This window comes from Lycorma delicatula, chromosome 13 (genome assembly GCF_047948215.1).
Source record: "Lycorma delicatula isolate Av1 chromosome 13, ASM4794821v1, whole genome shotgun sequence".
NCBI lineage: Eukaryota > Metazoa > Arthropoda > Insecta > Hemiptera > Fulgoridae > Lycorma > Lycorma delicatula.
Window position 1 is genome coordinate 24,176,253 of NC_134467.1, and position 17,829 is coordinate 24,194,081.

Here is a 17,829-nt window from a genome sequence, read left to right on the forward strand (position 1 = left end):
GTGCTATTGTAGCTGTGAAGGATTCAAAACTAAAAGGACAAAACAAAAATTTTGTTTATTAATAAATCTGTTAAGGCAGAAATGGGCTTCATAAAAGGCCCACAGTCATTAATAGAGTTACAGTCTTTGTATAAATATTTATGATCATTTGTTGAAAGAATTGTTGGATTTGGTTTCAGTTCTCAGACAATCTGAAACTTGTACAGATGGTAAAGTAATTCTTGCAACACTTGAACTATGTAAAAACATTGCATGATGACAAATTGAAGATGTGGGCTTTGTATGACAGCAGCTCCCAAAGTGTCAATATTGTCTGGCATATGAAGGGTCTCCGCCTTTTCATGTAAAGGAAAGGGCCTGGAAGTTTCTTTTTAGTGCTGAACCTGTTTCTTCAAAATCATGTACCCATGTGTTGGCCGTACACGATTGTGGTGTCCTAAATTAAACTGGCAGTGAAATTGTATAGATGCAGCCTCCATAGTGTCAATTTTACAAAAAGCTTTAATGACAAAAGCATGTTGTGCACCACTCCAAGTATTCATGATTATTAAATGGCAAGTTGGCATGAGCTGGTAAGTTATTCAGTGCTGACACTCTATCAATACTACTACCACAAATACCAAAATTTCCCATTTCACTAAATCACATGTACATTAATGGTTCAATCTAGAACCACGTCAAAAGTATCGTAGAAAATGATTTAGGCCTTTGCGGTGCTTATCTATAGAACAGTGTTTAACCATGTAAGTGATAAATAACTATTGATTTTTCAACAGATATGATGGATGTAGTTCAAAATAACAGTAAAAAAATCAATGTTTAATTTATAACATTCCTACAGAGTGGCGTGTGAAATGATCCAACACTTGGTTGGGTTAAAAAATATTTATTTGAATCACAATACAGAGAAGTAAAATACAGCGTGTTTACTATATACCTAGAGATTATGTCCTGCTTATCACATGTCCAATATGAACACCATCACATCTAGCAACTTCTTCAACACAAACGCCTATGTTGTTAATAACTCAACGACCCATATCTTCGGTTATCTTGTTGCATGTTTCAATGATCAGCACTTGCAGTTCCATCACAGTATGAGGATGTTTAGGGAAAATCTTTTCCTTTAGAAATCTCCAAAGAAAATAATCACACAGATTAAAATCAGGACTGTTCTGGGGCCAGTTCTGTCCACATGTAAAACGATTAGGAAATCGGTTTGAAATGATATTTGCGTTAAAAATTTCATGTAAAAAGTCATGTAACAATAGCTGTGTATGGTCTGGCTCCATTATGCCAAAAGCTGTTTTATGTCATTTTCTAATCAAAACCCTTTTGTAAAAAGCCGAGGAACAAAATTATTACACAGCATTTTTAGATAACATTCACTATCTGTTCAAAAAAGAATGGCCTGTTCAAAAAAAAATACACATTTTGTTTATTAACAACTCCATCTAGGTGAAAATTTGCATCAACTGGAAACCAAATATTGTTCAAAAATAAGTCTTGGTTCACAGCCCATTCAGCGAATACATTCTTTGATGTTTATTGTCAACTGTTAATTTAGGCAACACTGTTATTTTGTATACATACAAATACAAATCAGTTTTTAAAATTCGCAGATTGCCTCAAAATTCCAAGTTGTGCTGCTGCGTTTCTTGTTGATTTGCTCGGGCTCCTCAGCGACGCTGCTCTGACAGCTTCGACATTCTGTAGAGAATGAACATCGGCAGGCTGTTTGTGCTTACTCTCAAATACTAAAGCATCACTATTAAATTTTTCGTAAAGTCTACATATTGTTTTATATGAGGGCGACCACTGAGTTTGAAATTGTACTATCTTTGTGTAAGCAACACACTTTTCGCTTCATTAAAAAAACAACACAGTCTTTACGCACTGTTCAACAGTCAGTCTTCCTTTGACAGCCATCTTGGAATGATACACAAACAGTGCACTTGAAAGAGAAGAAACTAATATTCATGAACTCTTGACACTTCTGCTAGCATAAAACACATCAAAAATTATTAACATTAACAATTACTGCCCAAAAAATGTTGGATCATTTCATGCGCCAACCTGTATTTCTAAAAACTCTGAAGCACATTTTTAAATTCTTTGTTATTTTTAGTTTTAGTTAAATTTTTATCAATGTAGGTATTTTTTAAAAGTGTGATTTGAAAATGTAAATGCAACAGTTGTTAGTGCTGTAAAAGCTAACCTGATTTATCTGCTCAAAAGTTGTCTCTATTTGGATCATATAAATAGTGTTTTTTTATTAGTATAAAAGTATGATGATGAATCATTAAAAGAAAGTGGCATAATTATAGCATAAAAATGTTATAACAGTGAAAGTAATAATTTAATTTTTCTAGGAATTAGCAAAGATGACTTGAATTATGAATGAATCATATCATATTTGAATGAATTTCTGGTTATTTACTGGATAATTGATAGAATTTATTTAATAATAATAAAATCAATCACTAAAAAGATTTATGCTTGAACAAAGCAATCACAATGGAAAATATTTAAAAAAATAAAATTAAAAAAAAAGAGGTGCCTGTCCTATAAATAAAATGCTATCATAGTACTCTCCTTTTATTAAAAAATATAATTTACTTTGAATGAATTCAAATAATCTTAAATTTTAGATAATTAATGATAAAAATATTCTTTTAAACCATATATCTCACATTTTTAGTTTTTAATTCCTTCTCATAATTTCTCTTTTTCACATATATTATTTTTTATATTACAACTTCCTATATTTTAATAGGTTTCATATTACTTTCACATGAGATTCATTAAATATTATATAAGAAATTATCTTTAAAATGATATATAACACAACCGATTTATATTTATATCCATAATACCCAAAGCTAATTAAAAAAAAAAAACTACTGTACAAAATTCAACAAATAGGTGTAGTAGTAGAGAAGTCTAATACTACACTTTAACAGGTTGACTGCCAGACTGAAAAATGAAAACATTTCTATCACTGCTATACTTATTTTGCTAAATATATCCATCAGGGCTGCCATTTTTTTTTTCAATTTCAATAAAGATTTTATTACCCTATTACTAATTTTTGATACCAATTTCACTTTTTGAAATATTCAAAAATAAAGCTGAGATATCAATTTGTGTCTCATAGCAACTGAGGATAACAAGACACCAATTGATGTCTCAGAATGTTTAATATATTTTAATTGAATTAAAATATCTTATACTTACTAACAACTGATTGTATTATTTTTAATTCTTCAACTCCAGAATTGTTTAAATACTATTTTTGTTATATTAATTGCTATACTTTTTAACATAAATTACTAAAAGTCACTCACTTCTGTAATAAAATAACATTTTATTGATAATTATACTTTGAATTGAGATTTTTTAAGTAAAATTTGAATACTTGATATTAAAATCTAACTAAACTTTGTCATTAAACAACAAAAATTAATGCAAATTTTATTACAACACTTTTTAATTACGTTTACTTTGCTTTTATTTCATGATTCCCAAAAAAAAACACTCTTTAATTTGAAATTTAAAGAAAAACTTCCGTGATATATACAACACAAAAATATATAGAATTTTATCTTTAAAATAATATGCAATTTGATATAAAAAATAATTTAAAAATAAACAATAATATTACATCTTAAGTGTGACAATATGCTGAGACATCATTTGATGTCTCATAACAGTATTGGATTGCGAAAATGAAAAATCAAATGATGTCTCGTAGCAATAACTGGCTGAGACATCATTTGATGTCTCATGGCAGTCAACCGGTTAAGAGTTAAAAGTAGTAGAAGGGTTAGAGTTCAGAATATGAAAGTTCTTAAAAGGTCACCACATCTAAGGTAACCAGTAAGATAGATAATCATTAAAAGGAGTAAAATAAAACTTGATTTTTTGCATATGTAATATGTCATCCATAAATACGATATACCTTCCTCAGAGAAGAAAGTAGCTGGATTTCAAACCTCATTTTCAAAAGTAAGCCTGGTATGAGATAACTATTCATTTTTGGGAGTGACTTGTGACTTATGCCAAGTTGCTTATAGTCATTATGACTATGGCATTTAACATACAGTAATGATTTTATTTACAAAAAATGTTTTTTTTTCTGTGTCTTCTACAGAGAAGAAGGTCTCCTGTAAATAAGAGAATATTTTTGGCTGAAGAACAGCAGTAGATAAAACTGATAAAGATGTATAATTTTAAACACAAAACGCTAAAAAATTATTTAAGATAAAATAAAACATTTAAAACAAGATGCAAATTTTGACTGTTAAACAATCATTATCAGTCAAAAAAAAAAATTTAGAAATGATAAATTTTAAAACAGAATTAAAAAAAAAAAAAAAATAGAAAATAAAACAACTTTAATAAAAAAATAAAGAATGTAAAAAAGTAATACAATATTGTTTTATGCAGTTTAAGTCAAAAATAGAAAGTTAATTCAAACGCAGTTCAGTCATTTCAATCATTCAAAATGGTCAGTCCAAGCTAGAAATTAAAGTAGTTTAGACTATGATTAAAATACAAAACTTTTGAAATGAAAACTTTAGTGTTACACTAGTTTTACACTTTTGAGTTGAATAAGTAAATATTACACAATTTTTTTTATAAATAATTTCTTTTTTTTAATGTTTAATAAACACAGGAATCTCCTAATGAGTTTGAAGTGGTCTAAAATTAAGCACCTTTTCAAAAAACAGAAATGGATATGGTAATTTGTTGCTTTAATTTGTGTGTTCAAATCTTCTTTCTTATGGTTATGATGCACATAAAGCACCTGAGGAGAAACGGGTATCATTCATGGCTATTTTCTCTAAGAGTAATGATGTTCAATATACAGCCAGCTCCTTTGGTAAATAGAGTATAATTCTATTTATAATACCGACTATCACTTCATTTCGGATGCCTGGCTTTGCTTAGCATTAATATATTCAGTAGTAGAAAAAAATAAAGGGAAACTACTTCATTCCTCATTCTCCAAGCAAACCTGGCATGGGATGATTTTTATTCTTGATAATGGCTTTGTTGTTTTTGGGAGTGATTTGTGATTCGTATTGGATGGCATTATCATTTAGATAATCTTTTTGGGGTGTTTCTTAAATATTAGTTTATTATTTGTTTTTGTTAATATTTCTCTTTAAGTTTTATTTTTGTATTTATACTTAACTTTACCACCAGTCCAGTATCTACTGAGATAATTATTTAACTATCAAAATGTACATTTGATTTAAATATCTATTTTTTAGTAAACAAGTTTTAAGCGTTCCAAATTATGATCTTTCTTCATATTTTGTAAGTACTGACGATTTTCACAGTTCATCAAAAAATATCACTTAATATCTTAAAAGACAAGAATTTCCTAAAGAAAATATAATCAATCAGCCGTATTCTGGTAATTCTAACTGGAACTACTTAAATTTAATACAAAAAAAAATGTAATAAATATTTATCTTACCGGTAACTTGATTAATTCCGTTATTCTTGCTTGAGGAGCAAATCCTCTTTTAGCGCGACATAAAATATAGATTGTTTTTATATTAGGGCAAGTTCTTAATAATTTTTCAACTAAAACTTTACCCATAAAACCAGTACCTCCTGTTATTAAAACTGAACGATCTCTATACCATTCTGGAATACCTCCATCATCTGATAATTCTGAAATAATAAATTCAACATTACATTACAAATTAATAAGTATTATATATATATAGTATAAATAAAAGTCAATATATGTATGTGGTTATGTAGGTATGTATGTATATTTCTTCCACTTTTCTTCATAAAACCACATGATCAATTTCAACCAAACTTGGAATAATTATTACTTATTAAACAAAAGTACTGTGGGTGTTAGACAACCCATAGGGATATCTAACATGGGAAGAACGAGGGGTGAGAACCTTAAAACATTATAAAAGGTTAAAATTCTGGAATTTTTTTTGAGAATATTCCACAATATTTTTGAATAATATTAAATTTTTGAAATCGATAGAACTTTTTGTTTTGACAAGCGTATAAAAAAGAAAACAAAATTAATAAATTTGTCCAAGACTGAACTATAAACCTGCTAGATTTGAAAGATTATATTCAACAAGAAGGAGTGCAAAGGAACTTTATATTTGTTGTAGAAAGTTAGTGAGAATTAAAAAAAAAAATGGATGGGCAGAAGAAATTATGATCCCCAACCAATGCCTCGTATATAAGTTAGTATATATATATATATATATATATATATATATATATATTTAAATTAAATAATTAATTAAAATTTTCAACTGCAGGTTGGCATCCATTGATTTAGAAGTATTGCCTTTTTTATAATATGGGTAGTGATGAATTTTTCAAAATGTAAAAAATAACAAACCTGGCTAGTATCTGAATCTAGAAGTACCTGAATGAACAGCAAATTTTAAAAATAAAATTTAATTTATATTTTTAAAATGGAAAGCTGAATCAAATTTAATAGATATAACATTTTTAATTATTTCAATGACTTACTGCTGTTCTCCCCCTAGTGTCTAATGTCTATGTAAATGTTATTACTAGTGGTTTATTTCAAGTTAGGTGGATGTATATTTAGAAACTGTTGTCAAAATGTATATTGGATTGAGTAAACATAAACAAAATACACTACAAATTTAACTTGCTGAAATTAATAAAATTAAAAAAAAAAAAAGGTAATAAATAAATTTTTTTAACTTTCATCACAAAAAAAAACACTCAAAATTAACATAAAACAAACACACCATATATTTTTATTCATAATGCATCAAATCATCCAACCTCGCATAAAATATCTACATTTAAATGTATAATCCACAAATCAAAACATCATAACAAGGTCACCTGAAGATGACCACAATATAAAATACCTGGAAAACAACAGATACAACACTGACACTTTAACAAAACTCACATTAATAATTATAAAAAAAATTCATCGAAAATATCGCGTAATTTTAAAAAAAGATTCAGATGAAATGTGATAAAACAAACTATTACATAAAGAAAACAAACAGAATCACAAAATTGAGTAACTAAATTGCTCTGACAGCAAAAATTTCTTTCTATATTGGTCAAACAGGATGTTGTCTTAAAACAATGATACAACGAACAGTTTTATTTAAATAATTAACACCTAAAAACAAAATATAAGATAAAAATCTCATAAACATGATTTTTCTATACTCGGACAAAAAGGAAAGGAAATTTATATATATTCAAATATATAATATATAATATTATATTATTATATATATTATATATAATATATATTCAACATTAAATCTAGAAACAAGGTCAGACACAACTTCAGAAAAATCAAAAGAACAATTTATTTTATCCAAAATGCAAGAAAAAAATAAAGGGAAAGAAAAAAAAATAAATCAAATACCAGACCAAAAGTAATACAAATCAATTAAATTAAAAGATTTACAATATAAAATCAAACAAAAATAATTATAAAACCTAACCTTAGAAGAAATTTTATGTACACAACCTTATTTTTTCCCTCTGCGACCATCGTTAGGTATTACATCAGAGGGTGAGATGAAATGGCAATTTTGTAGTATGTGAAAATGCCATGCCTGACCAGGATTTGAACCAGGGACCTCTGGATGAAAGGCTGAGATGCTACCACTCGCACCATATAGGCTGGCTTATGAAAACACTTGATAAAAAATAAACTGAATTTGATGACCAAGCAGCAATTATAATAAAATTAACTCTAAACCCAGAAAAACATTAAAATGTAATAAACCGTAAATAAATCCAATGTAATTAAAACTAAAAGGAAATAACAATCAAAATGATAAAGAAATTAATAATCCTAAAATTCCTAATTCTACTATTCCTTACACAGTAATATATATTTGATCAATCCAAGGGATGCCAATAAAAAATTCAAAGTTAATAATAATTTTAATATTCTGTTTTCTACAAAAAAAGATGCCCACACATTTAAAACAAAATGAAATATAAAAAAACAGACTATAAAATACTAAATATATACAAAGCTTAAATCCAATTAACCTTTCGACTACATACTTAATACATCACGGACTAAGTTAAAAAAAAAGGAAGGTGCCAGTAATACATCAACTGATGTATTAAAGGCTGTTATTTTTATACAGAATTAAATACTAGATTGCGGATACCAGTCTTCTTTGGTAGCTGGGTTTCAATTAACCACATATCTCCAGAATGGTCGACCTGAGACTGTACAAGACTATACTTCATTTACATTCATACATATTATAACAAGATCGATATAAGGGACCTGGGTAAAGGATTCCTGCCAGTTAAGAAGAAAATAGTAGAAAATGTAATAATAGTAGGAATCCAGAAAGGGGCTAAAAGAAAACCTTTTAATTACGGTAACAGGGCTGCTTAACAATCGTCCTTTGTAATACTGCCCACTGACACACCTAAACAGATGTTGTTCAATAAAAAAAGTTACCGGACCAGGATAGGAATCTCATGGGAAAATGTGAGAGCAGATTATCATTCTCATGCTTCAAGTTGGGTCCAGTCTTGCAGGATAGGATAGGAGTATAAACAGTTGAAGACCAGTTCTAACCAGTTGACAGACAGTCTGCAAGAGAGTTCTAAGCGAGGAGTTATTATGCGAGTTTGAAGTGAGACTATTTAGCGAGGAGGTCAAGGAGGTGAAAAGTGAATTTCTAGTGTGTATGACGCGATTATGCTGACGTCACAAGTAATTCCAGTACATGAAATGTTTCTGTGAGTTACTGTTAGACTATAAGTGAAAGAGATAATGTACTAAATTTCATTCATAAATTGTTAGGGTAGTTTTATTTGTGAACAGCACAGGTATTTGCAGTAAAAGAACTTCATACTTGTCTTATCTATTGTATTATTGTTTTTAATACAGGACTAGTTGTTAAAAGTGTTAAGATTAGCGGTCCTGCTAATGTCTTTTACCAATGGGACTTAATTCTGGTTTTATTTAACTACCTGTGCATAAATCCTAATGATTACTTTAATTTTTTTTGTATGTAATCACTGTTTATTATCATTATTATTTGTTGTTGTGGTTGTGATTATTATTATAATTGTGAGCTATTTATTATTCTTATTGTCATTGTTATTATTGATCTGCTCTGTTTTATTTATGTTTTTAAACTAATAAACTGTAATTATATACACACATTCAGTTTTTTTTTAATATTAAATATTCATTATCCCTGGATGGATATAAAAAAAAAAAATTTCTTAAGAGGGCCATGGAATCTATAAAAAAAAATATTTAAATACAAAAGTTATAATTTATAACTTTTTAATCTAGGTCAAAATAAGTTTCTCCTGTTACTTAAAATCATTTTGGAAATTATTTTTGTGATGAATAGTCATACAAAAAAAAAAAATGAAATAATGTGATAAAGTGCTTTTATTATTTTTATAAAAATTAGAAAGAGAGAGAACAAGTGAGAGAGAGAGGTGAGACGCATTAAAGATGAAGCAATAAGTGAATTATTAAGATAAAATATTTTTAAGAATTTTCAAAGAATAATGGAGAGAAAGTTTTATATATATATATTTACATTAAATGTACATTATATATTATTTCTTGAAACAAAGTAGTAATATTTTTTTTACTACAATATACTTTTAGTAATAACTGAATTTTTTATTATTCTCTTTGTTTAATAGTATTTTATATTGCAGATAATTCACTTTACATTTTTTTTTTTCATTTTATTTTATGTATAAGTACATAACAATTTATATTTTATTATGAGTTAGAATTTTTTTTTCTTTTTTGTAATTTGTTTTGTAATATAAAAGAAAACTGAAGTGCTAACAATAACGTAGGATAAAAAAAAAATAAAAAAAAATTTTTTTTCAGAATAAAAGAAAAATTAAAAAACATAATTAAAAAAAAGTTTCATATTAAAATTTTAAAATTGCAAATAATATTAGGAAGGATCAAAAAGAATGTCTTATACTTTTTGGATCATCATAAACTAAACTTTCATGAAGAAAAATGGTGTTTCTATGATTTGTAACATCCTTTAACAAGTCGCAAGAATCTGCATAAATGAAAGTAGATTTTTATTTCTTTAAGGTATACAGGTTTAAATCCAATGAAAGGTTATTTTAGAGAAGGCATATTATTTTGATATCTGCCAATTTACTGGCTTCCTTGATAAAATTTTAGAATCCCGCCTTTCATCTAGATAATCCTGGCTTTGAATCCTGGAATCATGATGATTTTCCATATTCCTACACATAAACTATCTAGTACATGTAGTGAATTATCATGTTTAAATAACACCAAACTTAGCTGAATTTGAATACAGAACCTTCTAGATAAAACATAGTGATACTATCATTTAACATACATCCATTTATATAGCAATTCTTCATAAGGTAAAGAAATTAAAGCAAAAATACCTGGACTTTTTTAATGTCAATTTAATTTAAAAATTCATGTCTCTAACTAAGAAGTAATCAAAACAATGATTGTTACTGAAGTATGGGATAAAAGTGTTCTCAGTAAGACACAAATCTGTGCTTTTCACTTTCAAAATAAAAAATAAAATCATCTAGACCTTGGTTTGAATATTACAGCAATCCAAGATATTTAGGAGTCACGCTTGACCATATATTATCATTTAAACAGCACTGCATGGAACTTAAAAAAAAGATTTCTGCGAGAAATAATATTATTTGCAAACTGATAGGTTCGACATGGGGAGCACAACTGTAATGCCTTGAGCCACGGTAGTAGCTCTACGTTTTGTCGGTAGGAGTGTATGCAGCCCCAGTATGGGAAGAATCTATACATGCTAGAAACATCAATGTAGCTCTGAACGATACCCTGCGCATTGTAACTGGTTGTGTGAAATCAACACTAATTCACATGATTTAAACTTTAGGTGGTATAATATCTCCTAGCATAAGACAGAAACTGGTGGGAGAAAGGGAAAGGAGAAAACATCAACAGATACTGAACATCCTACATGTAACCATGTGGGTCTAGAAAAAGCTGAATCCAGAACAGAACCTATAGAGGCTTTACCAACAATTCAATGCGAACAGTTGTGAAAGGAGGCATTACCAGATGAAATGTATCTTTTACCTGCAGGGGAGTTTCCTAGAGAACATCAACTGCTATATTCTACTTGGTGAATGCTGAATCGACTTAGGATTAGAATGGTAAGAAATCGAAGTAATGTGATGAAATGGGGATTTGCAGAGAGTGATAGGTGTAATTGTGAGGATATCCAGACAATGGAACATTTGCTCCTGTGCTCAAATTTGGGAAAAGCTTGTACACATGACGAACTGCTGGTTTCAAGTATCAAGGCGATCTGAGTTGTTGAGTAATGGAAGTGGAAAATATGATATTTTTTTTATCCCTGGACACAGATAAAATGGATAATGGATAAAGTAACTGAGGAAAATATTTAATAATTCTTTGAAATGTTTGGGAAAAAGTCCATTCACCAGAATCACAAAAGATGAGTAATCTATCTATACCTTGGTAAAAATAATGAAAGAATGCAATTGAATGATGTAACATCTACTATTCATGTCCCGAGGCTGTGTAAAAAATGGTAGTGTTGTTCTTTAAACCCCAATTCTTTAACTAATCTTCTTGACAATTACTATTAGAATTTATTTTCCACTTAGTAAGACTAAGTGGTTTATAATTTACTTGGATACTCCCATAAATTCTGGAGATGAAGAGGATTTTCATTAAAAAGAAATTTGATTTCTGAAAAGTAATTTGTTGTAGCATGATGTGACAAAAAAAATCATTTATTAATAATGTATTTCACCCATCCTGAATAACAATATTCCAATTTTCTAAGAAATTATAAACATGATAGACAACCATTGTATGTCTTGAAGCATTCCTTTGGTTGTGAGTGGTAATATTTTCAGCTATAGTAATGTACAAAGATTATTACTTCAATCTGTGAACAGACAGGAATACTAATAATAATATTTTCATATAAGTACAAACCTTAAGAACAAATAAATTAATTTTAGATTATTTTTTTGTTGTAAAGTAAGTACTTATAGTGGAGATAATTTTTCTCTAGTATAAATAAACCAGTCAACGATTTTTTTAAAAGTAAAATAATACACGGTAACATTGATAGTGTACGATTTTCTTAAGTTTATTTGTCATTATCATTACTAAGCACAGTGTTTTTATGCATAATTGTATGTAATTTGAAGTCATTCTGAAGCACAGACTTTTTTTACATTAATTATCAAGAAGATTAGTTAGAGAATTGGGGTTAAGAGAATAACACTGCCATTTTTTCCACAGCCTTGGGTTATGAACAGCAGAAGTTACATCATTAAATTGCATTCTTTCATTAATTTTATCAAGGTATAGGTTATTCATCTTTTATATTTCTGATGAACGGACTTTTTTCCATATAGGCATTTTGTGGAGGCTATCTACATAAAAATAAAATTACAAAATTTATAAAAAAAAAAATTATATATACATATACCGTGTGTCCCACAAAGATTTTGATTTAGTATCACTCACCCATTCGCCCCACCAATTCTACTGAAAATTTACAGACCTTTTAATGAAAGTTCTATGAAAATTTCAATCTTCTAACATTTATAGAAACAAAATGCCGGCTTTCAAATATAAACATCGATTTCAGATAAACCAAATTTTTTATTCATTACAAAACGGCTGGTATGATCAAAGATAGATGATAATTAAAGTTATTAAAAACAGTTAGATAATTAGTAATGGTTCTGACTAAATATTAACTTGTTTTATTCAATTTAAACAGCTATCTAACAATACATCATCTGTTTTTAATCATTTTTACTAGCTACTTTGTAATGTATATATATATAAAACTTCAAAAATTATACTAGTCAAATTTTTCTTTTCAACTATGTGATTTCGATTCAAAATTGAGTGGTAATTGCTATTTTTAATTTAGTTTCAACTTTTAAAAGTAGAAAATTAAATAAGAATTGCATTTTAATATTTATTTGGTACTTTTCAAGAAGATGCTCTCAGCCAATCTGTAGTTAGTCAATTGTCATTGTAGTTAGTTACTTGTTAGATGGTGCCACTGAAAGAAGAAAATAAATAGTACATATTTTTTAAAAAAAATATATACATTGTACTGTAATATCATTAAAATAATATGAGGTCTGTAAATAAAGTAATGAGACTGGATCAGAAAAACTTTTTATTTACAATCCAATTATATATTTTAGCATTTTAGCACCTTCAAAATAGTTCCCTTGGGAAGCCATACAACGCTTCAAACGGATTTCCCACCCTTCATAGCAATGTTGGAACTCAAAAACTGTAAAGTCCTTCATATGGTTGGTTATATTTTTTTTATATTTTCCAACTGTTCCAAAATGGTGTCCTTTGAGGCATTTTTTAAAGTTGGGAACAGTAAAAAGTCACAGGGAAGGTGAATACGGTGGTTGAGGAACTACAGGAATGTTTTTCTTTGCCTAAAACTCATTAATATAAGAATGCAGTGTGACATGGTGCATTGTCATGATGCAGCATCCAGTTGTCTTTGATGGCTGGTATAATGCGAGCAACTCTTTTCTGCAGTCTTTCAAGAATTTCTTTGTAAATATATTGATTTACAGTCTGTCCTGTAGGCAAAAACTCCTTATGGACAATGCCATTACTATCGAAGAAACAAATTAGCATGGTTTTGACTTGCTCATTTTTTTTCTTTTTTGGGACGTGGTGTTTGAATTGTGCCATTCTTTTCTCTGGTGTTTTGTTTCTGGGTCATACTCAAATATACAAGATTCATCACCAGTAATAATATTTTTTGGAAAATCAGGATCAAATTCAATTCATCCTAGAAGATTGCAGCACACTTCCACCCTGTTGTTTTTCTATTCAACAGTGAGGTTTTTTGGGACCAACTATGTACAAACTTTTTTTATGCCCAATTCATTTATCAAAATTTGATGGACTGTGGTACGGTTCAAATTCAATTGTTCAATCATTCTTATAGTTAATTGCTGGTTGTACCATATAAAGTCTCTGATTTGCTCAAAATTGTTATCACTTTTTATGTTAACACTTTTCCAAAGAGTCTGCAACTGATTCCTGGCCATCTGAAAATGCTTTAAACCACCTAAAATCTTGGGGTCGTGACAGAGGGTCATCTCCATACGCCCTTTTCAATTTTGAAAAGTTTCAGTAGCATTCTTACAGAGTTTAACACAAAACTTAATCGCACAAAGTTGCTGATAATTAGAATCACTCATTTTTGTAACGCACCAACATAAACTCGTTTCACGAAAAGTTTGTTTACATTCTACGTGGCAATAAAACACTAAAAATATTAATACAAAATATAAATCAGCTGTTCATATAACTGTTTACTAGTAACTTTACAGTGTTGCCACTTTATAACTGTATAACTTAATAAAAATCTAACCTGTATTTCTGCATTAAATTTAAGGTGCACTGTATTATAAATTTATATAAAAATACAATACAAATTTATATAATAAATAAATCTAAATGTATAGCGTATGTTTGGTTAGATTATATTTATATTTATCTATTTATTACATGAAGTTACATTATAATTTTAATTAATTTTTTCTTTTTTCAGTGATGCCATCTAAAAAATAACTAACTAACTAAAATGATAACTGACTAACTACAGACCGGTTGCGAGCATCTTCTTGAAAAGAACTACTTATTTTTTAAAATTTATAAACAGACTAGTTGAAAATTTACTTTTTACACATCATTGGTTAATTTAAAAAAAATGGAAACTAAAGTGTCATTAAGGTTTACTTGTAATACAAATTTTTTATAACTTTTATAATGTTAATTTTTAATAAAATTAAAAAAAAATTCATATACGAGATATCAGCACCTAAATAAAGATTAGATAATTAATTTTTACATCATAAAAACCCAGTCAGTTTTTTTTTTTTTTAAAGCAGTTCAAAGATGCAATATTAAAATGTTTCAAAGCAAAATATCACTGATAAATTTATATGGAAGGGCCAAGGTACTATTTCAGATAAGGGTCTCATGGAGAGATGGGATTATCTTTCAAGATCCTTTCTTTTTCCCGTTTAGCCTCCAGTAACTACCGTTTAGATAATTCTTCAGAGGATGATATGTATGAGTGTAAATGAAGTGTAGTCTTGTACATTCTCAGTTTGACCATTCCTGAGATGTGTGGTTAATTGAAACCCAACCACCAAAGAACACCGGTATCCACGATCTAGTATTCAAATCCCTGTAAAAATATGGAACTCTCGTATAATGGAACTCTCGACTTCCAAATCAGCTGATTTGGGAAGACACGTTCACCACTAGACCAACCCGGTGGGTTACCACCGGGTACTTAATAAAGGGTACTATTAATAAAGGTTACATGCTTAAAAAACGAAATAAAAAGTAATATAGTTCGATTTTATTACAGATGAAATTTCATTGACCAACAAGAATTTTCCATCTTATAATATACCCAGTAATTTTATACTACGGTAACAGCCTGTTACTGTTTTTTTTTTTTTTTTAAATGAGTATAATGTACACCATATTATAAATAGTAAATCTACTAAAAGATAGACATGCAATTATTAATCCTATATTTCATAATTAAGTTGGATAACAATAAACCATCAAGTGAATATTTTTATTGAAACTTAAATTACACTCTCTGTTTGTGTGTGTATATATATATATATATATATATATATATAAAAATATGTATGTATGTGTACAGTCATTTCAGCCTTTTTTAATGAGTATAATATACACCATATTATAAATAATAAATCTACTAAAAGATAGACATGCAATTATTAATCTTATATTTCATAATTAAGTTGGATAACAATAAACCATCAAGTGAATTTTTTTATTGAAACTTAGATTCCAATCTCTGTTTGTGTATATTATATATATATGTATGTGTACAGTCATTCCTGCCGTGGTGTAATACATTGGTTGTGGTAATAGCATACTGTAAATAATTGCCAGGTAAATAAACTATGTATAATTTACACTTCCTTTATTTACTTTGAATTAATTAATTAATACATTAAATCATAATAGTTTCATACTTTAGTTAATACAAAATATATGTTATAGTTAGAGCAGATATAAAATTAGTAATGTTGTTTTGTTCACAGTTTAAAAGAGAGAAAAGTCTTAAGTTAATAATTTCCATTTTCTTAATAATACTTACGCTCAGCTGGTTCATTATTAAAAAATTAGAAAATTATATGATATGTATACATTTATCAGGAGTTTGAAGAAAACGCATGAATATATAAACACACATGTGTTATATACATATATAAATATATATATATATACATATATATATATATATATATATATATACATGTGTGTTTAAATTAAGTATGGTAACCCTTAAATAACATTTTAACAACAAAACAAAGAAAAATGAAATCTAGTAAATGCTGTAACTTCAAACTAATCTATTTTATTCAGAATGGGACTATCACACAGTTGTCTTCTCACCCTAAAAAATTACCCATAAAGGGAATAACAAATTTTAAATGTAAAGGATAAGGGTTGTGATAAATAATTTTAAACGTTACGTAAAAAAAAAAATCTGATGTAAAAAATTTCAAAATATAACAACCTTAACCAAAAAAAAAGGTAGCTGACCTTTTTCAATGAAAATTTTTTTTTAATGAGAGAGTATAAATCATTTATTTTTTAATTACTGTTGAGTTTTTTAATCGTTTTATTTTGAGTTTATATTATACTTTTTAAAATTATTATTATCATTTTTCTTTTATTATATATATATTAAAATTGAAAAATCCATTTTTTTGTTGTTGTATTTGTTATATGTTATTGTATTTGTGAAAGTATTTTTATATTAACAATAAGCATAAGGTAAGAAGCATTATTGAATTCTATACTGTTGGTGGTAAAAACTTTTTATACTTTTGTCTTTAATATATGTATAAACACACACACACACACACACACACACACACACATATATATATATATATATATATATATATATATATATATATATACATACACACACACGCACAGAGAGAGAGAGAGAGAGAGAGAGAGAGAGAGATGAGCAAAATGTTAATAAAGGTTAGGCACCCTTCAATAACTATTTAACATTAAATTTATCAAAATTCTCCTACCTAAAAGCAATCATGTTTTTCTAAATTTGATCACCAGAACCCAAAGATGCCATGGGGGTCAGTAAGCAAAAAAGTTAAATTGAAAAGATAGTACTACATCATTTTCAATGATATTAAAAAAGAAAAATATTAATGTGAAACCCATCAGGCTTTGATTTCCTAACCAAAAAGGTGTTCAGTTAATATTTTTCACAGATAGTTTTAAGAGTAGCCTACAGTACACCTCAAATAATGGTCTTACACTGAAAGATAATTGTTTTGAGTTAGTAGTATTCACTTGACTTACATAATCGGTAGTGTTTCACTATTGAAGCCCACCGGCTGGTCTAGTGGTTAATTTGTCATCGTAAATCAGCTGATTTCAAAGTCGAGAGTTCTTAGGTTAAAATCCTGATAAAGGAAGTTACTTCTATTATGGATTTGAATACTAGATCTTGAACACCGATGTTCTTTGGTGGTCAGGTTTCAATTAACCATATGTTTCAGTAATGGTTACTCTGAGACTGTACAAGAACCCACCGGGTTGGTCTAGTGGTGAACACGTCTTCCCAAATCAGCTGATTTGGAAGTCATGAGATCCAGGGTTCAAGTCCTAGTAAAGTCAGTTATTCTTATACAAATTTGAAT

The 17,829-nt window shown here is 28.2% G+C and overlaps 1 protein-coding gene across 1 annotated transcript in view; it reads right to left on the reverse strand.

Annotated features, from left to right (window-relative positions):
• LOC142333793 (putative fatty acyl-CoA reductase CG5065) overlaps positions 1–17,829 on the reverse strand; it is a 106,625-nt gene that overhangs the window by 13,341 nt on the left and 75,455 nt on the right. Inside the window, exon 2 of the mRNA XM_075381315.1 lies at positions 5,489–5,688. Within this exon, the coding sequence (XP_075237430.1) occupies positions 5,489–5,688 (200 nt within the window). The remainder of the gene's footprint in view (positions 1–5,488; positions 5,689–17,829) is intronic.